Raw genomic sequence first — 25,310 nt, 5'->3', positions numbered from 1 at the left:
GAAAGAAGAGGCCGTTCTCGGCGAAATATTCTCCCTCGTCAGATGATAGAGATTTTTCGACCGCTGCTTTGAGTTCCGCGTCGACTTGTTGAGCTTTAATGATGTCTTCCTGAGATATCCTCAGGGGTAAGCCCAGACTTGTATTTTCTGGAAGCATAGACTCCAGTTTGGGAGTCGAATTTCTTGACGATGACGGCGGGTGTGGTTCAGACGTTGTGTCAGCCAATTGTTTGGTCTGGCTTCTTGTCACCGCACATGCAGGATACAGTTCATAATCATTATCTGGAACTGTTGACAAAGGGTCTGAAACCGTACAGGGGTATACTTTGCTTCCCGCAAGGTCATTCCCTAGAAGTAGGTGTACTCCTGGGACTGGAATACTATCTATCACACCTAAAATGACCTCACCTTCGACGAGATGATGTTTCAGGGCAAACTTGTGTAGAGGGACGACAGTAGATTTTGTCCCCACTCCCTGGATAATGGAAATCCTTCCGGTGTTCGTCTCTGGTGAAATGTCCATTGAACTTTTCAAAAGGAGTGATTGTGACGCTCCTGTGTCTCTTAGAACGGTGATATTCTTCTGAGACAACGGATCACCTGGTTTGCTAATGATGGCTTCGGCAATAAAAGATGAAAAGTCAACTTTTCTCAATCCCTCGAGATCGGTAGACTCGGAAGAAACTGGATGGTGGCGAGAACAGTCAAAATGTGACTGCACATAATGTGTGGAGACTTGACTACCTTCTTGCGGACACTTAGGGTTAGAGTCCTTTTGAATTCTAGAGTTCATAGTTGAACTGGCTGCTTGAGGGGATAGAGCATAGTGCGCGGAAGTACGCACCACCTCTCTGTTATATTGACGACGTTTGTAACAGTCCTTGACAAGATGCCCAGACCTTTTGCAGAACTGGCATACTGCTCGACGATTGAGAGTTGATCTTGGTTTCTCTCTGGACTGTGATGCCTTCAAATGTTGGCCAACAGGAGGATTGCTGCCAAAAAGGGGAAGCACGGGGTTGAGGCGGTTTCCTGACACTGGTGGTTTCTTATGCACCAACATATATGTGTCAGCCGACTCAGCAGCCTTCTGGATGTCAGTTATCTTGTTATCCAGAATGTGTAGTCGTATCTCTTCAGGCAGGGACGATAGGAATTCTTCCCTTAGGATAAGTGACCTGAGTTTCTCAAACTCAGAAACTTCCTCAGAGTGTAGTCACCTTGAGAATATTTTCTCCTTTTCAAAGAGAAATTCCACATATGATTGTGTGGGTAACTTGCGGAGTGTTCGGAATTTTGTCCGATAGGCCTCGGGCGTCAGTGCGTAGGTATTTAAAATGGCAGTCTTGACCAAACTATAGTTATTTTGAACGTCGTGAGAGAGTGCCTGGTATGTTTTTGCAGCTTTCCCAGTAAGGACAGAGCTCAATAAAGCAGTAATGGAAGATTCGGGCCATTCACATGTCTTCGCTAAACTCTCAAACGAGTTAAAGAAAACGACCAAATCTGTTTCATCAAATTTAGGAACTAATTTCCCAAATTTGGCAATCACTTGCCCCACCGACAACTTTTTTGGATCTACCAGAGAAGTAACATCACTAACTTGACCAAATTCTGATTCCAACCTCCTCCTATCTAAAGCAATTTTAACCTCTAACTCCTGTTCTTTTAATGCCTTCTCTAAAGCAACTTTCTCCTCACGGAGTAACACACCAGCCAACAAACTTTCATCAAATACCCCTTCATTAATAAAATGAACAACAACTTTATCTCTCAACACTTCTGACTTCTGCGTAACAGAATAATCCAATTTCAATTCCTTAACAACACTAATCAAAACTTTTCTACTCAACTTCTCGACCTCTTCAAAAGTAGGATTAGCCAAAAAAGACTCCATAACACTAACTTTCAAATCACAACAAGCCTAGGTTCACTAACTTAACACACAGCGTTGGGCCGTGTACTTGACCTCTTCAATCTGGGACAACACGTCTGGCTATTGACCTAGATAACTCTATGCTTGCGCGCGTTGTAAGGACACTGCGCTACTGGATATAAAAACAACTAAATCCAACTAACCTTAGTATTCAACTGATATAACCAACAACTGGAACGACAGATTAAATCTCGGCGAGCCCCCACTTTGTAACGTTAACCTATCTATCAGCCAAATAGAAGGAGAACGTCCCCGGATTCTTTTTTCGGGGTCATATGCAAATGCCTTACGGCCTAAGTGGATGAACACTTAACACAACGACCACTAGGGCTCGAATTTAATGTCTAGGGAAGCTAGTGATACTATTGTAATTAACACTCATCCAATCTACATACGACCTTTTAATCAGCGAACTCAGAAGTGGCAGAACGCAAGGTTGAACTAAATAAAATATTTAATGTATAAAATATCAAAAACCAACTTACACAATGTAGGAAAAAACACTATCACAGATTTCTACACTGTCTAAAGAACAGCTACAGGCCACACAACACTGCTGTAGTTTCTAGAATTACTGAGCGACAAGTAATATTAAACTAGAAGACTAAATCACTTTAAGAAAGCAAGGCACACACAGGTCTTAAGTACTCTCACGTTCAAATGGTCAGAGTCTATAGCCGGACAATATGGACGGCTGCCTGACTAAGGTAAAACTGCCTCGTAGACTGCCAGGTCAAGATAAACTGCCTCGTGTTGCGAGTGTGCAGTGCAATTATAGACTTCTGGGACAGGGGAGGTTATCCTCAACTCATGTCGCCATTGGTTGGGATAATCATCTGATCAGAATCATTCAATCAGATTTTAATGGAAAATTTCTATGTCTCAAACACCTTAATAAGTTAGTGGAAAAACCCCAGGTGTTACACCATCATTCCATATAAGGAATTATACAATGTCAAAATAAAAATGACTCGACCTAAGTAGGTAACAGTGTATATATATACAAATATATATATATATATATATATATATATATATATATATATATATATGTATATATATATATATATATATATATATATATATATATATATATATATATATATATATATATATATATATATATATATACATATACATATACATATATTTATATATATATAAATTTATATATATATATATATATATATATATATATATATATATATATATATATATATATATATATATATATATATACATATAATTACTTACAGGAACAGATCCAACGTCCACTCCAGGCTAGTGAATTTTATTGCTTTGAAATTTTTAATATCGCTTTTTCATATTAATTTAACAAACAGACATCATAATTTAAAAGTTAAATATATAAAATATCAGTTATTTTTTTCGCAACTCTTCTACATTAATTAACAAGCCCATAAGCTTAAAATTCTTCGATGCATTTCCAATTCTGATTAATATTTTTCTTCTCTTTTTATCTGCATTTAAAAATTTAAAGTTATCTAAGTGAGTAAAATCACAGTGAGAAACATTTAAATGTTGCTACCACAAAAAACACGGCTCACATGTTTATATATTTTACAGCCCCAGGTAACTGCTCAGCAGCCACTGAAATCTGCCAGAAAAATTTCGAAAGGAATATGAGTCTCCATCCTTGGGATAATGACCTTGTATGCCAGTATGTACATTTGGTACAATTCGGGTTTGGTATCCATCAATTCAATCATTTCAATAAAATTAAATAGTCATCATTTACAATATAAATTACAATAATTATAACAATATAAAGTGAACTAACCGAAATATATATATATATATATATATATATATATATATATATATATATATATATATATATATATATATTGATCACTGATTCACATATGATTTAATCTTTGGCGAGGGAAATAATGCTAGGCAGACACATCGCTCGTACAATATCGATTAGGAAACCTGTTTAATCAGCAGTTATATATCAAAGTTAATGTTGCAAAATAGAACTGGCAGAACTACATTTATCTAAAGTAACGCTGCAAATTTCAATGCAGGATTAATCAATCGAACACGTATCTCGCGTTGTGATGATCGATATCATCGGTTATGTGCTTTAGTTGTGCTCATTACTATGTCCTACATTAATGTGTTTTTAGCACAAAGCACGTTCGGTATTAAGATTTGGTAATTTATTTTCCCCGTGAGGAAGGTGTAGATACATGAAGACAGTGCATGAGGAAAACATAATATCCAACTATCCTTAAACGCAACGCATTTCAAGTGAGCAGCTTGACAAAAAGTAGAGTACTGGTACCAGAGGCGTAGCGACCCTTCCCGTTGCCAGGGGACAAACTTTTCGATTTGCACCCCCCCCCTTAAGATTTCGATTTGCACCCCCCCTAAAACTTACGATTTGCACCCCCCGCTCAAGATTTACATTTGCACCCCCCCCCTCTCACACTTTTGATTTGCACCCCCCTCGACCTTTCAATGTACTTTACCAACCCATTTTGGCGCCCCCTAAGGTAAGGTCGGCGCCCGGGGACATATGCCCCCCCTCACTACGCTACTGACTGGTACTCAGCCCGCTTTAAAACTATATCTCATAGACAGATTAATAATTCCTTATAAATAGAAGTAAGGCAAATTTTACATAAAGGGAGACTACTCATATACATTTTATTTTGCAAAAGATGACACGAGTATATTCCCTTATATATCACATCATAAATAAATGCAAAATGTTTTGATTATATTAAGCTAAGTAAGAGTTAGTATGTACATATTTTTAGTCAAAAACTGACTAGTGTATATTCGAAATAGCTATAAGCAATCTAGCATTTAACTTTAAATAATTGAAAGATCGTTACGGCGAACAAAAAATGTGATGTATGTTAGTGTGACTATTAAGTTCATCACCCACCTACCCTATCTTTCAGGGACGCCACTAAACAATTGATGTGTGTCATTGAAGCCTGCCATTATAGCCGGGAGATGCAACTGATGGCGAGAAACTACACGATTCAAGGCATGCTGGGAAGCGGGTACAACTGCAGTAAGTTCTGAGACACACAGGCAACGTATGGTGATAGATCTATTGAAACCTGCTTCTAGTCATTTGAATAAAGCATAATAGTTTTTGAGACTGCAAAATATTCAAGTAAATTTCCCTTTTCAAACCTAATGGTCCATAAAGAAAGAGAAGCAGAGTTCACCTATTTCTGTGAGCTCGACTTATGAAGGGATTGTGTGGTCAGCCGTATGCCTAACCGTTTTTACTCTCACTAATGTAAGCTAGGTACCCATCATAGTTGGGTTGACTCAGGAAAGTCTCACTGCTTTGGGCCCGAATTCGAACTCGTGTTCAGACTATAAGCTTATAACAATCTTAAATAAATTGTCATCATTTTTAAATTACTAAAAATGTTAATTTGCTTCCATAATCACTAGCTGCATTTAAGTTATTTAAAAATATGTTTCTGTCATGACAAAAGCTAGTCTAGTAGTCAAAATATCGGCTTCTTCCTTAATTCATTTTTGTATAGCATCCTAAAAAATTTTCCTAAATATAACATGTTAACAGTAGCAGTGGTGTTTAATGCATGATCAAACGTGTTCGTATAGCGAAGAGATAAATTTTACATTAGGTAAAAACAGTAGTCAATTTATCAAAGAATCACTAATTTCCACAAAAAAATATTGACCTTGTCATTTGCTAGCTTCTCTAAATTAAATGCATTTCTTACCCACACTTTAGTTTGCTACTGAGATCTGTTTGTCAAATCAATCTCATGATGAAGTTCTAAGAACTCATGTAAAATCTGTTACTTATTGATAACTTGATAGGTCAACTATTAATTATTGTTTATTTTATTTTGCCACAGGTATCAACATAACAATCAGCGAGGAAACAGGTATGACATTTTTCTTTTAAAAAATGTATACGTCAGCAAGATAGTATGTGCATTCAGCCAATCTTTATTTTACCTATTGATTTTAATACCGATACTTAATGCATATTGCTTACATAGTAATATTAAATATTAATATTGATTAGTAATGATTAGTCTCCTCTACCTACTAAGTACTTACCATCCGTACTTTATGATAATAAGACTTTCATCAACAGCTTGTGAGCGTGAAATCCCAAATTGTATTGAAGACTATTTCGAGAAACTAAATACTTCCTATGAAGTAACGTCTGGTGCTTATAAATATTGCCCGTAAGTGTTCTTAAGTGTTTCTTTCTTACATCAATATTAATGATTTATTTATTGAGATATATTCCTAAACACTTAAATAAAAGTTTATCTAACAATTATATTATATGATTAACCATCAGCTATATACAAAAATTTTTAACTACGTTTTAGAAAATATGATACATAACAAGAGTGTTTAATTAAGTTTGGTTGTAATTAATTTTCTCACACTAAAATACTATATGCAACAGAATAACGTTAAGTGACTATTTTGTCCCCAGGTTTGTCGATACATTGTACAGGTGCATGTCAAACTTTTACTGCAATTATGTTGAAATTTCAAATGCGGTAAGTTCGTTTACATTTAAAGACAAACAGTTGTTACATAAAACTAACTGAACGGTATTTAGTAGATCTAATGTTTAAATTATTTCATAAATTAATGTATGGTAATTGTGTGTATTAAGAAGACTGTTTAAGTAAATTTTACCAGGTTATACTTTATTGAAAACAAAATTATTTATGCTATTATTTTAGATACGGAACATCACATTTCATGATTTGTATAGCAGAGGGATACTGTGTGGTAAGTAAAATGGGAAAAAAAATATAATTTTTAGACTGTGGTTAGGACAATGAAAAAGCTATAAAATCACAAATAGGCGAATTTTTTAAAAAATATTAAAATAAAGTCACATATATTTTCTTTTTACTGACTTACTTGTATATTACAAAACATTAAAAAAGTATATTAAAGTTTTCCTAAATTCAGTTTCAACATAAAACCCTGACTACTATTGCTTTTCAGAAATTGATCTATACCGAAACGGTAAGTTTTTTTTAGGATAATTTACTTTGAGTGTACGTCAGGCTTCTCTCCATGAGTATGGCAATATATTAAGAATAGAAATACAATAATTTTAAATTATAAAACTAAAAAAGTTTGGAACCATTACAACTAAACGAAAAATACAAAAAAAAAATTGACGGTTGTTAAAAAAATACAATTAGAAATAACTTTTTAAATATATAAATAAATTTGACAATTTTCGAGCCCCCTATTTGGTCCCAACCCCCTGCCCCATCCCGCCCACATTACACTATGGAGATGGGTCGAATAGCTATATGTCCCCTATTTGACAATCAAAAAAGAGCAACAAGTCAAAGAAGTCATTAAGATTTGAAGTTTTGTCTATATTTTAATATACTACAGCTTGTGTAATAGATTTGTTATTTTTGGGGGAGAGCGTGGTATAGTGGCTGTACAATAAGGATCATCGTACCACAGCTACAGTATGTTTTTTAGAAACCAAATACTCGGGCAAAAATTCACAAAAATTAAATTCAAAATTTTTAATAAACAGTATTTATGATTGGATGTTGGCCCCTTAAACGGCCTACCTCCCTAGCCCCCCCCCCCCCCCCCGCACTGTGGGGTCTGGGGCACTTAATATACGCACAAGAAACGTGTGTCGACTAGTGTGGTTTTGAAATGCATTGCGTATATTCTATTGTTGACTTAAACCAGAAAAAAATATTTTAACACAAAAACCTCGATTTTTTTACGTTTCAGAAACTGAACCAACTCCAGGTATGTGTTTGTATTCATTTAAAATTTTTACTGATTTATTTTACAAAAATCAATGTACATAATAAAAGTCTCTAAAAGTTATTTTCAAAGTATATTTAAATTCAAGTTCGCATTTCCAAACAAAAATAAAATGCTTGTAAAAATAATATTTACATTTTGACATTTTTTTGTGTGTAAAGTTATGGACTGTGCCGCAGCAACTAATAGATGTCAGGAATATTTTGAAGGGAATCTAACACTTCACTATGGGGATAAGCCTCTTGTTTGTCAGTAAGTAGTTTTTCTTATCAAATTACCCACACATTCACCTTTTAACAGTTAGAAAATAAGCACAAAATAGCAAAATGAAAAAAATCTAAAGCAAAATTATAAAAATGTGGGATATCCAGTAATATCCAACAAGTTCATTCTAAGTAATTAGTAAGCCTCTAAAGCTGAAAAAAAATTAATGTATTAAACACAACATGACGTAAAAAATCATAGAGTAACGTTATATTTAAAATAACAACCGAAAAATTTAACCAGCACATTCTTTATCATAAATGCGGATGTATTGTAAACCTACGTTATTATTTTCAAATCTCTATTATATTTTTAATTATTTAAAAACTTTTATGAAATCCGACTGTAAATATTTTTATTTTCAATGATTATGAAAATTTTGTTTAATTCGATTTTAAAGAATCAAAATTATAATTTTAATGCATATGAAATAAAAAGAAATCTTATTTTAAAACTACATTATGTTTTAAAATGTTTATGAATTTAAAAAGAAATCTAATTTAAAATCTCCATTACATTTTTAATTCATTTTTTGCATTATTTAATTAGTTTTATAAAATTTTCAATCATGTTGACAATTATGTCTAATCTGATTTGCGAATCTCCTGTAAATTTTCAACTATTTTGACCATGGTTTTGAATCTGATTTGTAAATCCCCATTATATAGCCAGTGGTTTGATTGATCATTGCTTTTAATCTGATTAATAATTCTCCAATAAATTTTCAATGAAATTCGACAATCGTGTTAAATATCATTTGTAAATCTCAATTAAATTTCTAATGATTATAATCGTAGTGTTTAATCGGATTTATAAATCTACATTACATTCTACATTTTTTTGACCATTGTGTCTAATCTGTTTTATACATTTTTCAATGATTTTGACCATTGTGTCTAATCTGTTTTATAATTTTCAATGATTATGACCATTTTGTATAATCTGTTTTCTAAATTTCTCAATGATTTCGATTGTGTCTAATCTGTTTATAAAATTTTCAACGATTTTGACCATTGTGTCTAATTTGTTTTATAACAGTTCCAATGACTTTGACCATTGTGTCTAACCTGTTTTATAACACTTACAATGACTTTGATCATTGTGTCTAACCTGTTTTATAACACTTCCAATGACTTTTATCATTGTGTCTAACCTGTTTTATAACACTTCCAATGACTTTGACCATTGTGTCTAATCTGTTTTATAACACTTCGAATGTCTTTGACCATTGTGACTAATTTGTTTTATATCACTTCCAATGACTTTGACCATTGTGACTAATTTGTTTTATAACACCTCCAATGACTTTTACCATTTTGTCTAATTTGTTTTATAACACCTCCAATTACTTTGACCATTGTGTCTAATTTGTTTTATAACACTTCCAATGACTTTGACTATTGTGGCTAATCTGTTTTATAACACTTCCAATGACTTTGACCATTTTGTCTAATTTGTTTTATAACACTTCCAATAACTTTGACCATTTTGTCTAATTTGTTTTATAACACTTCCAATAACTTTGACCATTGTGTCTAATTTGTTTTATAACACTTCCAATGACTTTGACCATTATGTCTAATTTGTTTATAACACTTCCAATAACTTTGACCATTGTGTCTAATCGGTTTTATAAAACTTCCAATGACTTTGATCATTGTGTCTAATTTGTTTTATAACACTTCCAATAACTTTGATCATTGTGTCTAATTTGTTTTATAACACTTCCAATAACTTTGATCATTGTGTCTAATTTGTTTTATAACACTTCCAATAACTTTGATCATTGTGTCTAATTTGTTTTATAACACTTCCAATAACTTTGATCATTGTGTCTAATTTATTTTATAACACTTCCAATAACTTTGATCATTGTGGCTAATCTGTTTTAAAACACTTCCAATGACTTTGACGATTGTGTCTATATTGTGCCCCCAGAGACGCCACCAACCACTTACTCTGTGTATTCGCTGGCTGCAACTACTCGCCATCCATGCAGCAAAACTCCATTAACTTGACACGTCAAACCTTGGCTACTTCAGGCTATTATTGTGGTAAGTTATTGCTGCAGCTAATCCTATTACCTATAAATGATTTGTAAATCAACTCTAAAAGAACCTTTAAAGTAAAATTATTTGTCCGATATTTAACGAAAAAAAAATGTTAAACGAAATCAAACATTGCAACAGATAAAACAAAAATACAATTTAATAGATGTATATTTAAGTGTTTCTTGATTCACAAACGTAAGAATAACATGTATACACATTATGTTTCTATTTCAGATATCAATATAACAGTTGTATCCCGTAAGTATAACAATAAAAAAACACCGGTTAAGATTAATTTTAAAATTGTATATGAACCATTTAAACCCTCATTGAATTAAAATGAATCTTTGACACAAGTACATACTTTTAATTTAATTTAAACACACAAGTCTACAAAACCTAATATTACAGTTAGTTTTAATTACCCTAAACAAAGTTGAATTATACAGTTCAAACTCAACCTTTCCATTACATACAAAAATAAGTTCAAACATTGACATTTCAAAATTGTCTGTTGCTTAACCTTAACTGTACGAGGATCTTCTATAAGACGTAAATATAATTTTTCGTAATACAATACACATTTGAAACAATTTAAAAACACTTTGTCCTAGCTTGTTTGAAAGACGCTCCACAGTGTATAGAAAACCACCTGAGCATGTTGCAAAACTCGACAGATGCTACATCTGGAAATAATCAATACTGCCCGTAAGTTAGGGTTTAACTTTACTGCCATTAAGTTAGGGTTTAACTTTCCCGCCCGTAAGCTAGGGTTTATTTTACGTCCCGTAAGCTAGCCAGTAGGGTTAACTTTACTGCCCGTAAGTTCGGGTTTAACTTTACTGCCAGTAAGTTCGAGTTTAACTTAACTGCCCGAAAGTTAGAAGTTAACTTTACTGCCCGTAAGTTCGGGTTTAACTTTACTGCCCGTAAGTTCGGGTTTAACTTAACTGCCCGAAAGTTAGGGGTTAACTTTACTGCCAGTAAGTTGGGGTTTAACTTTACTGCCCATAAGTTAGGGTTAACGTTACTGCCCGAAAGTTACGGATTAACTCTACAGGCCGTAAGTTAGGGTTAATGTTCCTGCTTATAAGTTAGGGTTAATTTTACTGCAAGTAATATCCTTAAGTTAAAGTTTACTTTTGCAAAGTCTATAACCAATATAGATGTTTTTCTAACCATCTGCTTTTTAAATTAAAGAAAAAAACAACTGAGCTAATTCCCAAATATTTTTTTACTTAATTATTTATTTTTGAATTCTAAAAAATTAAACTATTTTTAGTGCATTAAAATGTTTTGCGCTTAACAAATAATATTAAAACTTAACTTTCAAGGAGCAGTAACAAACTCAATCATTCATGATACTTTTTTTTTGGTTGATTACATCATGTTTTAAATCCAAACAGCGGAGTTGATAAGTTGTACATGTGCCTCTCTTACCTCAACTGTGGCTACGATGAGATTACAAATTTAGTAAGTAGTGAAACATCTCGGTATGTTCAACTTGATAAAACACATGCTAGTAAATATGCTAAGGTGATTTAAAATTTAGTTAAACGACTCAATTCTTATGTCCAAATCACTTAACACATGCAGATAATTAATATTAAAAAATTCAAGTTTATGTCATAATCCCAATAATTGTTTTAAACTGCATTCATTATAAGCGTCTTTTTCCGTTCTTGCCCAAGAAATATGGGGCAGATGAATGAGAGTTCATGTTTCATAGAACCTGGCATTTGAAGGGATAGTGTATTCAATACTATGCCAAGTCACCTTTGTTTCTCCTAACCAGAGCTGGGTTAACTCTTAACTGCATACGATAACTACATTATTTTCCGACCCTTGAAGTGACATGGGTTTTAATTGTGGTTTTATAGTGTATCCAACGCAGAAGAAATAGCATGTACAGTTATGTCCTAATTATATATTGATCAACACTATATGTACTTTTGATTTATACTTTAAAAATTAGAAGTAACTGCAATGGATGTAATCACATCTTATTAACATTATCGTTATAAAAACGTTATTACATTGTGAAGAGAAAAAATATATTTGTTAAACTTAGATTTTATGATGTTTCGATTTTTCTGGTCCTTTATATTTTATAGTACAACATCTGTTTGAAAGTTTATAAGACATAATGTTAATCGTATACTTTTTTCCATAGGTTAACGGCATATCATACTATGACCTTCGGAGTAGAGGAATATTATGTGGTATGTGAGATATAATTAATATTTCACAAAAATTACAATATAATATATGCATTTTGTATCTTAAATACCGACCAGTAATCCATTAGGTCTATTAAATATAAAAACTTTCTAGCCGACCTAAATGTATGTGACTTAATGATACTTGTATTTAAAACTACAGACAAAAAAAAAAGAATGTTAAATAAAAAAAAATTAAACGTTTGCTAACTTGTTTTACAGATGTAGATCTGGATCAAGGTGGTAAGCGTTTTGTTTTGATCATGCGAGTAGGTAGCTAAATTACACTTACCTTACTTGTGGTTTAAGATTTCCTTCATTAGAAACATAATTATGCTTATGGGTCAGCAACGTCAAAATGTGATGTATGGGGGGGGGGGGATTCGGTCTGCACCGGATATATTACATTCTACTGTTTATTTGTTCTTCTTATATTATACAAATATACATGACATAATATTGTAAATGTCATATCATTATTTTCTACTATAGGTCAGATGTCATCAACTACTATGGGTAAGTAGGGGCCTACTCACTTTAGAATCAACCCTTTCAACTTCTAACTATTCTATTACTCAAAGTAAAAGCAAAAAAAAAAAAAATATACGTATGTGTACCACAACTAAAGGTTTTTTTCCGTATAGAACCAGTCACATGTGAAACTGGGTCAAGTTCTTGTCAAGCCAATTTCACAGCAAACATGAACGCTCATTACTGGAGTAAAGATCTCGTCTGCGAGTACGTTTGATAAAAAACACATTTTTTAACAATATACAACTGTATTAATATATATATATATATATATATATATATATATATATATATATATATATATATATATATATATATATATATATATATATATAATGTAGTTATATTTCGAATAGTTATTTTGATTGTACTGAACTTAAATACAAATGCAATTAATTATTCGTTACATCGGTTCATACTCTCATCACTACAATAGGCCAAAGCTTCCTGTTTTATCACAGAATTTTATAAAAGCAGTTTCTGTAATGTTATGGACATTCTTACTTATTCGTCTCTATTAACTGCGATGTTGGAAGAGATTTTAAAAGAACTATTAGGTGTCAATTAGTAATGCGCCATATAGACCGTTGACTCTAATTTCAGCCTGCTTTTCATTCTGGAGTTGCTTCCTTAGCCTTTGTCCTGGATTTGATTCCTTAGCCTTTGTCCAACCAATAACAAACTACAAGGCTGCAGTCATTTGCGCTTGGGGTTTCTCTCCTAGAAGAGGTGCTGTCCCCCAGCTATCGAGCCTCATCTGCCGGTGATCCGAACTCGTGACCTTTTGGTTTGGCAACCTTGAGCTTTTCCAACCGGACTCCCATACATTCTTACGATACTGATGAAAATAAGATTATATATAATGAAACACATTTAAATATATGTGGTAAACAATATAGTAAATTGTGAACTTCGACCTTAACAGAGATGCAACAACCTACCTGACGTGTATGTTCACTGTGTGCAACTACTCACCAGCCATGCAGGAGTACACAATCAACGCGACACTACAAGGCCTGTCTAATGCCAATTACAACTGCAGTAAGTCATTTCTTTACATGTTAGATTTTTTTTCTATAGCTCCAGTAGACTAAATGTCACAGTTCTAGCAGTTTCCGATTGGCACTGAAATTAGGGGATTTTGAACAACTACTAGCAAAACCTAGCTTAAGGTATTTTCATTTGAAATACGAATAAAGAATCGCTTCCACCCATTTTTATTAATCTTAAACTTTAACGATACAATTAAAATGGAATAACAGTAAATAACATGTGTAAACATGGTTGAGCCTTACTGTAACAAAATCAGTTTGAAAATTATTTCAAATTCAAATTCCAAATACATGTGTGTAACAGAAAATCATCCTATTTAATGAAATAAATTGTAATTAAACAATTCAATTTGAATTTCAGATTTAAACCTAACGATAACTTCACGTAAGTATGCACTTGAAATAGAAGATTTTATAACAGTTATTATTTGTTAATATATAGATCACGCTTAATATTTTTAATTTCGTGCCTTAGCGTAAGCAAACTATAATTATCATTGAGTATTAAAAAAAAAAACAAATAACCAAAACTGAATACCAAACGTGATTTATTCTTGTCATCATGAGTATAAGTGTTCGATTGTTTGATCTGACTAAAAATTGTTGGTGAAAAAATTAAGTAAATTTTTATTCTAATGCTTACGGTTTTTAAAATTTATATATCAAAATATCATAGTTGAATTAACGAATATGCGGTTCAAAGAAACGTAACATGCACATCTATTTTATAGTAATTATAAAAAACTAAGACTAATTTCTTTATAATTTAAATGGGTCTTTCATAGAAGAAAATAATCTACTACATTTTTAAAAAGTCTCTTAACTTGCAATCATAGTATTTGAAATAATTAGATACATCAATCATAAATAATTTAAACACGAATATTTCAAAAACGTATATAAACAACACCTTACTCGCTATGATCAGTCTTTGGGGAATTCGCTGGTTAAGTTAGTAATGACATTGTCTAAAGTCATGTGCAGTACATGTGTATGACTTAGACCATTATTCCAAACTATCAAGAGATTGTATTTCTTGATCTTGCTACAGCATGTCAGATAAATAAACAGACTTTTATTGAAAACAAGAAAAATATATATTTCTTCATCTCGCTACAGCATGTCAGCTAAATAAACAGACTTGTATTGAAAACTACAAACATTTATATTTCTTCATCTCGCTACAGCATGTCAGCTAAATAAACAGACTTGTATTGAAAACTACAAAAATTTATATTTCTTCATCTCGCTACAGCAGGTCAGCTAAATAAACAGACTTGTATTGAAAACTATAAAAATATATATATTTCTTGATCTCGCTACAGCATGTCAGATAAATAAACAGACTTGTATTGAAAACTTCAAAAATATATATTTCTTGATCTTGCTACAGCATGTCAGATAAATAAACAGACTTGTATTGAAAATTACAAAAATATATATTTCTTCATCTCGCTACAGCATGTCAGATAAATAAACAGACTTGTATTGAAAACTACAAATATATATATTTCTTCATCTCGCTACAGCATGTCAGATAAATAAACAGACTTGTATTGAAAACTACAAATATATATATTTCTTCATCTCGCTACAGCATGTCAGATAAATAAACAGACTTGTATTGAAAACTACAAATATATATATTTCTTCATCTCGCTACAGCATGTCAGATAAATAAACAGACTTGTATTGAAAACTACAAATATATATATTTCTTCATCTCGCTACAGCATGTCAGATAAATAAACAGACTTGTATTGAAAACTACCTGGACAGATTAAGCAACTCGGACGAAGCAAAATCAGGATTTGGCCAGCCATGCCCGTAAGAATTCAATTATTTTAAGTGTTGCATGTAATACTTTCGAATTTATGAGTACGCTGATAAATATATAAAATACATAATATAATATAATATATATATATATATATATATATATATATATATATATATATATATATATATATATATATATATATATATATATATATATGATTTTCATTCTTGCAGAATGACTGATTACATGTACATGTGTCTCGCACAATACAACTGTGACCTGGATGAAATTTACCAGGCTGTAAGTAAAGGCTTATCTTTTTATTATAATTAATGAGCAATCACCGGTGTAAACTCTGTATCCTCATACACCGCCGTGTGTTGTTGTACCATTGAGTTCTTGTTTAAGTGGGGTGTTTGATCTTGTGAAGGTTTGGTCATTTAGCGTGTCTGGTCTTACAGATATCGTTGAATAATTTTCCATTGTGTCGGTATAGATCTAAAATATCAGAGATATAGTTAACATATGAGTTCTTAGACTAGCACTTACTTTACTACCTTATTACTTAATATATGCTGACCAATGATCTTCTTCGAGTTGTCGCTTAATATCCGTTCATTTACTAAAGTATTTTCTTAAAAATCAGAATTTTAGAAAGACATGATTTTTAAAAGAAATTTACCACCTTCTGTTTCAGTTTAACAGTATCACTTCATACCAGTTGTATAATCGAGGAATTTATTGTGGTAGGTTATTCAATATTGACTATATACATGAACAATATTTAATTTTGGACTTTAAGATACTCCTGAATTAATGTAATACATTCATCTTTCATATCATTATTTACAAATTACTCAAATGTTTATAAATGTGTTGCTAAAACGTACTAAAACGTACTATCATGTTGTTATGTCGATTTAGATAAATGCATATTAATTTTTACAATTTGGTATACATTATTTTTTTTTAAATTTCGTATACATTATTTTTTTAAAAATTTGGTATACTTTATGTTTTTTAATTTGGTATACATTATTTTTTCAGATGTATCCATTAACTCAACCTGTAAGTAGAGAACTTTTTTTCCTCCAAAGAAAGTAAAATAAATATGTACACTTTTATAATAAACACGATTTCAAATAAGAACAAAAGAAACACCTTCTTAGGTAAAAGCTTTGGTTGCTAAGGAAATCTCTAAAATATTGTAGCGACCAATTCTTTCATCAAAGAAAGAAAGCTTGTTTCACTTAGTAATTTTTAGAATAGTTGAAAACTTGTTATTACAATTTAAAAAAAATAAATAATTGTTATCTTTTTTTTTATTAGACATAATTGTATAATTTGAAAACGTGTATAGAGAATTAAATATTTTTTAAAGAATTGTATCTATAATATAAGCGGGCTGTGTCTGTCCGTCATCGCTATAGATTTTGGGACTATAAAAGTAAACATTCGCACCACGCAGTGCTTTTCAGTGCATCGCAGTGTCTTATTATAAGTATTAGAGTAGGGTTTGTTTATATAGTGGCATAGAATTATTTTATAATTTCCACTGTTTGTACAATTTTGCATAACGTAAAGAGAATATTAAATACACGCACATTGCTAAAACATATTAAAAGGATCAATGTCAAATATCGTTTTCGTTAATATTCCCAGAAAAAGCGGATACATATTAATAACATAATAACAGTACGGTAGAAAAATCTAATTAAACTGCTTAGTAATTTTGCCAAAGGAGGTAATTCAAGGATAAATTGAACTCACGCTAAAAATGTGAATGCAAAATCTGCAAGGCGGAATAATTGTTGGAATAATATAATTAGCAAAATGTGAATGCAAATTATGCAGACGTGTAAGAGTACATTATTGTTGGAATATTATTATTAGCATTGATTGATAAAAGGCTATCTTTTATTTATTTTATTCACTGAATGTACTGTTTACTAATTATAATTTTTAATCAACTATTCTCCATTACTATATTAAGTCATCACGTTCATTAGGTGCGCAATGGTTTTAGTCATGAAACTTTATTGTAAATTTTTAAAAGTACTGAAAAAAATGCATGAATTTATAAAGTGCAATATGGTCGGTAAAACACGGATATTCTAAATACTGCCTTTAATTTATTTGCGGAAAAGCTAGGGGTTTTATAACAGAGGCGTAGCAAGAGGGGGGGGGGGGGGAGAGGGTGGAAATCGAAATTTTCCGCCGGCGCTCGGAAAGGGCGCGATTTGGCGCTACGGGATAGACTGTGAGCAATATGCCTTTATGATTACATTTAAATTGAGTTTATGTTGAGTGTTGTGTTTGTTTTTTCGTTTTTGTTTTTTCTTTGCGTTCGTTTGTGTTGTATTTAGTTTTGTTCTGTTCCCAACTTGGTACATTTAAAAAATATTTACCGTGTGTTGTGGTTGTGGTGTTGTGGTTGTGGTTGTGTTGTGGTTGTGTTGTGGTTGTTTTGTGGTTGTGTTGTGGTTGTGTTGTGGTTGTGGTTGTGTTGTGATTGTGTTGTGGTTGTTTTGTGGTTGTGTTGTGGTTGTGGTTGTGTTTTGTTTGTGTTTGTGTTGTGTTTTTGTTTGTTTTGTTCTGTTCCAAAGTTGGTATATTTTAAAAAGATTTACCGTGGCGGAGCACGGGATGCAGCTAGTATATATATATTGTCTATTCTGCTTGTTCGAATTTTTTGTTGTTTGTTCTCACCCCGCATGTTAAAAAAAAACCAAATATAGCAATTAGAAAATTGTACACTTTTTCGAAAAATTGTAACTTTTATTTTCGTCTAAAATAACAGTCATGACAACTACAGAAACAAGTAAGTAAATTAATTTCAGATTTTTACAATAGTTTTGGTCTTGTCGGATTAATTTCATGCGCGTGAGTTAATTGTTTTCCCCATAGTTCCTACATTATTTAAAAGTCAGATAGCTTACTGCTTTATTTAATTCATTAATCTAAGATGATGTACATTATTAATAAAGTATTTTCCATTTATTAAACTTAAACAAAATGTATAGTCTTTTAAATACATACCTGTATTATATTTGTATATGGTAAAATGCCAATTGTTAATAGCGCAGATATAGTATCATTTGATATATAGTCAATGACTTACTTAGCTGTAGCTAGGTTAAACCATTGTTACTGTAGGTAGGTGAAACCATTGTTACTGTAGCTAGGTTAAACCATTGTTACTGTAGGTAGGTTAAACCATTGTTACTGTAGAAAGGTTAAACCATTGTTACTGTAGCTAGGTTAAACCATTGCTACTGTAGCTAGGTTAAACCATTGTTACTATAGAAAGGTTAAACCATTGTTACTGTAGAAAGGTTAAACCATTGTTACTGTAGCTAGTTTAAACCATTGTTACTGTAGCTAGGTTAAACCATTGTTACTGTAGCTAGGTTAATCCATTGTTACTGTAGAAAGGTTAAACCATTGTTACTGTAGCTAGGTTAAACCAGTGTTACTGTAGCTAGGTTAAACCATTGTTACTATAGAAAGGTTAAACCATTGTTACTGTAGAAAGGTTAAACCATTGTTACTGTAGCTAGTTTAAACCATTGTTACTGTAGCTAGGTTAAACCAGTGTTACTGTAGGAAGGTTAAACCATTGTTACTGTAGAAAGGTTAAACCATTGTTACTGTAGCTAGGTTAAACCATTGTTACTGTAGCTAGGTTAAACCATTTTTACTGTAGAAAGGTTAAACCATTGTTACTGTAGAAAGGTTAAACCATTGTTACTGTAGCTAGTTTAAACCATTGTTACTGTAGCTAGGTTAAACCATTGTTTCTGTAGCTAGGTTAATCCATTGTTACTGTAGAAAGGTTAAACCATTGTTACTGTAGCTAGGTTAAACCATTGTTACTGTAGCTAGGTTAAACCATTGTTACTATAGAAAGGTTAAACCATTGTTACTGTAGAAAGGTTAAACAATTGTTACTGTAGCTAGTTTAAACCATTGTTACTGTAGCTAGGTTAAACCAGTGTTACTGTAGGAAGGTTAAACCATTGTTACTGTAGGAAGGTTAAACCATTGTTACTGTAGGAAGGTTAAACCATTGTTACTGTAGCTAGGTCAAACCATTGTTACTGTAGCTAGGTTAAACCAAAGTTACTGTAGCTAGGTGACACCATTGTTACTGTGGGAAGGTGAAACCATTGTTATTGTAGGAAGGTTAAACCATTGTTACTGTAGGAAGGTTAAACCATTGTTACTGTAGGAAGGTGAAACCATTGTTACTGTAGCTAGGTTAAACCAGTGTTACTGTAGGAAGGTTAAACCATTGTTACTGTAGAAAGGTTAAACCATTGTTACTGTAGCTAGTTTAAACCATTGTTACTGTAGCTAGGTTAAACCAGTGTTACTGTAGGAAGGTTAAACCATTGTTACTGTAGAAAGGTTAAACCATTGTTACTGTAGCTAGGTTAAACCATTGTTACTGTAGCTAGGTTAAACCATTTTTACTGTAGAAAGGTTAAACCATTGTTACTGTAGAAAGGTTAAACCATTGTTACTGTAGCTAGTTTAAACCATTGTTACTGTAGCTAGGTTAAACCATTGTTACTGTAGCTAGGTTAATCCATTGTTACTGTAGAAAGGTTAAACCATTGTTACTGTAGCTAGGTTAAACCATTGTTACTGTAGCTAGGTTAAACCATTGTTACTATAGAAAGGTTAAACCATTGTAACTGTAGAAAGGTTAAACAATTGTTACTGTAGCTAGTTTAAACCATTGTTACTGTAGCTAGGTTAAACCAGTGTTACTGTAGGAAGGTTAAACCATTGTTACTGTAGGAAGGTTAAACCATTGTTACTGTAGCTAGGTCAAACCATTGTTACTGTAGCTAGGTTAAACCAAAGTTACTGTAGCTAGGTGACACCATTGTTACTGTGGGAAGGTGACACCATTGTTATTGTAGGAAGGTTAAACCATTGTTACTGTAGAAAGGTTAAACCATTGTTACTGTAGGAAGGTTAAACCATTGTTACTGTAGGAAGGTTAAACCATTGTTACTGTAGGAAGGTTAAACCATTGTTACTGTAGGAAGGTGAAACCATTGTTACTGTGATGTTTTACAGCTGCTATGGGATGTGAGGCTGTCACGGAGAGCTGCCAGGCGGAATTCATGAGGAACGTGGGGATTCATGGAGGCAACAATTATCTTGTTTGTCAGTGAGTACACTTCACATCATTACACTTAACATCATTTTGTTGAGTCAGTGAGTACACTTCACATCATTACACTTACCATCATTTTTTCATGAGTCAGTGGTTACACTTACCATCATTTAGTTATGAGTCAGTGGGTACACATCACTTAATTATTTAGTATGTAGTTTGAACACACCTTTTTAATTTAAACAAACAAGCCTATGGTTTCTTTGGTTTTGTTTAGCTAAGTGTTTTGTAAGTAAGATACTTACGTACATTAAAAAACCTAAATATTGTAATCCATTACACGTAAAGCCACGTATATATCAATAACCATCTTTACTTAAGCGAGCATTGTATTACTTATAAAGTAAAACAGTATGCATAGCATTGTAAAAACTCAGCTTGTAACAGACACCAAACTATCAGCCAGATAGCTGGCGAACGCTCCCGGATTCGTTTCAATCATTATACACAGATGGCGGCAAGCCTAAATAAAATAAAGCTAACACACTAGTTCACTAGGACTCGTAATTGATGTCTAGGGGAAACATTAGAGAAACTACTGATGCCAACAATACATTTAATCTGTATATAACTTTTAATGAGTGTACAAAGTCGTGGCAGAACACTAGATTTATACAGGAAAAAATAGATTTACAGAATGAACAAAACCCAACTTACAATTCGTGGGAAAAAATAATATGATACACTATCACAGCTTTTAACACTTCAGAAAAATCACCACGGTTTACACATCACTGCTATAAGCATAAAGAATTACTTAACCACAAGTAATATAAGAATATGCTGCTTAAACTATTTAGTACTTCACGGCAACGCACAGGGCTTATGTCTCTCAACGACGTCTGGTCAATGAACTGCCTCGAGAGACCTGTGCGCGGTCTATTTATAGACTTAGGCAACATGGAAGGTCACCTTCAAATCATAAGGTTATTGGTTGGGGTATCACCTGGTCTGAATCAATCAATCATATCTTGATGGAAAATTTCTGAGTCTAAGACTCTCTTAGTAAGACAGCGGAAAAAACCGGTCATTGCACCACAGACCATATATGGTATTATAACAAATGTAAAAATAAAAATACCAGACCTAAGTAGGTCACAAGCTTACTTGTGAACTAAGGTTTAATAGAATACTAAACGTTACTAAAAGTAGCGAATTGTAACTTGCAAATAAAACATGTGGTTTAACTGTCACTCTCAACAAAGGAATAAGTAACAAACATAAGGTTTCTATAACAAACGAATATCTAGCCAGCATTTTACCCAGCGCTAACCATATTCACAGGGACGCCACCAGAAACCTAGAATGTTTGTTTGATGGATGCCATATGTCTGCTAGTGAAAGGACGTACGCCATCAATGCCATGACTCGTGGATTGGCGGCCAGTGGGTACACCTGCAGTAAGTGGACATGCTACTTTTAGAGCGGTGCTACACTTGCAATAAGTGGATTTGCTATTTTTATATTAATGCTACACCTGTAGTAAGTGGACATGTTATTTATAGATCGGTGTTACAGCTGCAGTAAGTGGAGTAGCTATTTTTAGATTAATGCTACACCTGCAGTAAGTGGACTAACTATTTTTCGATTGGTGCTACATCTGTAGTAAGTAGACTAGCCATTTTTAGAACGGCGCTACCCTGCAGTAAGTGGACTAGCCATTTTTAGAACGGTGCTACACCTCAGTGAGTGGGCTATTTGTCCTATAAGACTGATGATACATTTGCAGTAAGTAGACTAGTTGTGGTCTTAGATTGAAGCTACGGCTGAAGAAAGTTGAATAGCTATATACAGTAAGTAGATTAGTTGTACTCAACTTGAATAGAATAGCTATACGCAATAGGTAGACTAGTTTTCGATTTGTGAAAATGTTTACAAAACAACATCTAATGTAACCATATGCAATTTCAAATGTTGATTATATTTTCAGATATACAGATAGCATCAGGTATGTTTTCTTGAATCCTATATCTTGAAAAAAAAAAGATCTAATCTCAAATCTAAAAAGAAATTGACAGAGTAGAAAAAGAAACATTGACCTATGTGATCAAGATCAAGTTGTGTAATTTTTAAAATGTTAAGCAAACGAATAAACAACAATAGATTTTGGCTAAATAAATACAATACATGTTATACTTTCATTTTCTTAATTCTTTTTAATTGGGAGAAGTTACTAAAACATTTTCTTATTTAAAAGAAAGCCTAAACCTTGCCAGGTTTTTACAAAATAAAATTATTTTTTTTTTACAAAAACACACATAACTTTTTGATTCAATTATCTCACAACATGCTTGCTCGCTTATTGCAACAAATGCTTTAATGTAATCATTCTAAATAACATAATAAAACAGAATCAGCAATGATTTGCATACGATAATTTTTAGAATGTGAGAAACAAGGCCCCTACTGTATTGAAGACCATTTGAACAAGTTGCAGGGGATGTATCAAGCCACCTCTGGATTGTTTGAGTTCTGCCCGTACGGTTTCATTTTTAATTACATTAATTATTTGTTCTTGGTTGAACTTTTCTTGGTTCAATTTTTAAATTCCTAACCATTTTTTTTAGTTTTTTTTATTAAGATTATAAATTTAAAATATTAATAAAATATTATTGAAATAATACAAAATTACCAGTACTATGAAAAACGTATGGTTGTTTATTTTCCAGATTGTCTGATCAACTGTACGCTTGTTTGTACAACGTCTCCTGTAGCCTGAATGAAATAAACACTGCGGTAATGGAATATATATCATCTCTCTGTACTTCTCTCTCTCTCTTTATATATCTGTGTTTCTAAATGCTTTCAGAAATTGGAAAGTTAAGACTACTAATATAAAGTAGTTTCATTCCTTATTTTTCTTTTTAAAATTAAAAAAAAATGCATTATTGATTCATATAATATATGGCAATTACTGATACTTTGATTACATTACTACCTGTCAAAAACTGAATAGTCATATTTTTAAAACATATTTTAAACGTAAATTCAGTAGGTGATACTTTTTCTTTTCCTTTGTACAGATTGAAGCTGTGACTTCAACGTCACTGTTGAATAGGGGGATTGTTTGCAGTATGTATACGTTTATATTTTTCAATTGTTTAGCATAAAACTTGCATTACTTTCCATCACTTCTGTACATATGTTTTATTTTTATTTTCAGAATTGGATTTGTACAAAGGCGTGAATGATGGTAGGTTACAAGATAAAATACGTAACATTTTTATTATCAAGTTCTATCTTATTTTATCCAATTCGGTTTATCAAAAAAAAATTATATTAATGTGATTTGAAGAAAAACAAACTATGACATAAGTACACAAAAACATCACGTACATTAAAATAAATTTAGCAAATCTGTACCGAGCATGTACCAAAAATTTCACATGACTTTAATCCCGTCTAGGTAACGGAGCACCCAGCCTTACCGCATTCACCACAGCTGCTATCATACCTGTGCTTGGGATGGTTTACCTGATGTTTATTTAACTACCCACTTGTCCCACGGACAATCTTGTCTGCTTGGGAAAGCTGGCATTTTTTTTGTTTTTGTTTTTACAAATTTACTTTTAAATAGTGATATCTCTCATCAGACAATCCTAGTATTTTAAAATGTTGAATAACTGAATATTCACATCGATAATCTTCGCACATTATTCCTGTTAATTTTTTAGTAAAAATTTTTGTAATTCTAGAAATGCTTTTAAATAATTTCATGTTTTAAAGACTGTAATAATTGATTTGTTCATTATGTGATATGTTGAGCCCTCAATGTTATTATGCTACAAAAAGAATGTAAAAGCACTTTCACACTGTACAAAAATGACACCTTTACTAGTTCATAGATGAAATGATTTTGGAAACAAATCGGATTGAAATTCGAATTAAGGGGTGAATTATTTATAATTATGCGATTTACAATTTTCCTAACACGTTAAATGTGTCGAACTTTTTTTTTTTAATCGGGCCATAATTTATGATTGATCAAGTTTGAAAATACAGACAACAGAAAATGATTGTATTCTGCTTTTCCTATGAAAAATAAATTAATTTCTCTAAATTTCTTTAATGAATTTCTTTAAATAATTTCTTTATTTTAAGTAAACCGCTTTGATAATAACATTGTATACATTATTTGTTTTGCATTGAATTGGTAAATAATTAAAAACTTAAACTTCATAAGTAACATGATTTATTAATGAACTAAGCAATTAGCACGAAATAATTAAGCGGATCCTCAGTTGTAATTACTATTAAATCATTCTTTTATATTTGTACATAGTTTTCATTTTCCGTTGTGTTTCATTGTTGATTTAAAAACCAAACCATAGTTGAACAAATACATTAGGCCTATACATCATTATTTATCACAATTTTTTTTAACAAGCACGCATTATTAGTGTATGTAACTTATTGGATTTTGAACTGTTTCATATTTTAGCTACCAAACTAAGAGAACATGGGAAAACTGTAGGTGT

At 32.1% G+C, this 25,310-nt stretch overlaps 1 protein-coding gene and 2 long non-coding RNA genes across 3 annotated transcripts; all 3 read left to right on the top strand.

Annotated features, from left to right (window-relative positions):
• The first annotated feature begins 3,526 nt into the window (after positions 1–3,526).
• LOC131937050 (uncharacterized) lies at positions 3,527–16,458 on the top strand. Its single transcript, XM_059294234.1, has 22 exons — positions 3,527–3,617; positions 4,873–4,988; positions 5,818–5,847; positions 6,063–6,156; positions 6,417–6,483; positions 6,673–6,721; positions 6,944–6,964; positions 7,709–7,726; positions 7,906–7,996; positions 9,947–10,062; positions 10,294–10,317; positions 10,674–10,767; positions 11,466–11,595; positions 12,233–12,281; positions 12,501–12,521; positions 12,771–12,794; positions 12,923–13,016; positions 13,735–13,850; positions 14,223–14,246; positions 15,595–15,688; positions 15,875–15,941; positions 16,339–16,458. The coding sequence occupies exons 1-22, from the start codon at positions 3,580–3,582 to the stop codon at positions 16,456–16,458; spliced, it is 1,497 nt and encodes a 498-aa protein (XP_059150217.1). The 5' UTR covers positions 3,527–3,579.
• A 220-nt stretch (positions 16,459–16,678) lies between these two features.
• Positions 16,679–20,831, top strand: LOC131937043 (uncharacterized). Its single transcript, XR_009386153.1, has 3 exons — positions 16,679–16,709; positions 18,442–18,462; positions 20,733–20,831. It is a non-coding gene; the product is annotated as an uncharacterized LOC131937043 (long non-coding RNA).
• A 3,023-nt stretch (positions 20,832–23,854) lies between these two features.
• On the top strand, positions 23,855–24,377 carry LOC131937042 (uncharacterized). Its single transcript, XR_009386152.1, has 3 exons — positions 23,855–23,904; positions 23,996–24,025; positions 24,239–24,377. It is a non-coding gene; the product is annotated as an uncharacterized LOC131937042 (long non-coding RNA).
• The last annotated feature ends 933 nt before the right edge of the window (positions 24,378–25,310 follow it).

Source organism: Physella acuta, unplaced genomic scaffold, assembly GCF_028476545.2.
Source record: "Physella acuta isolate Inbredline_101_S28 unplaced genomic scaffold, ASM2847654v3 ptg000199l, whole genome shotgun sequence".
Taxonomy (NCBI): Eukaryota; Metazoa; Mollusca; class Gastropoda; family Physidae; genus Physella; species Physella acuta.
This window is presented reverse-complemented; position numbering and strand designations above follow the sequence as displayed.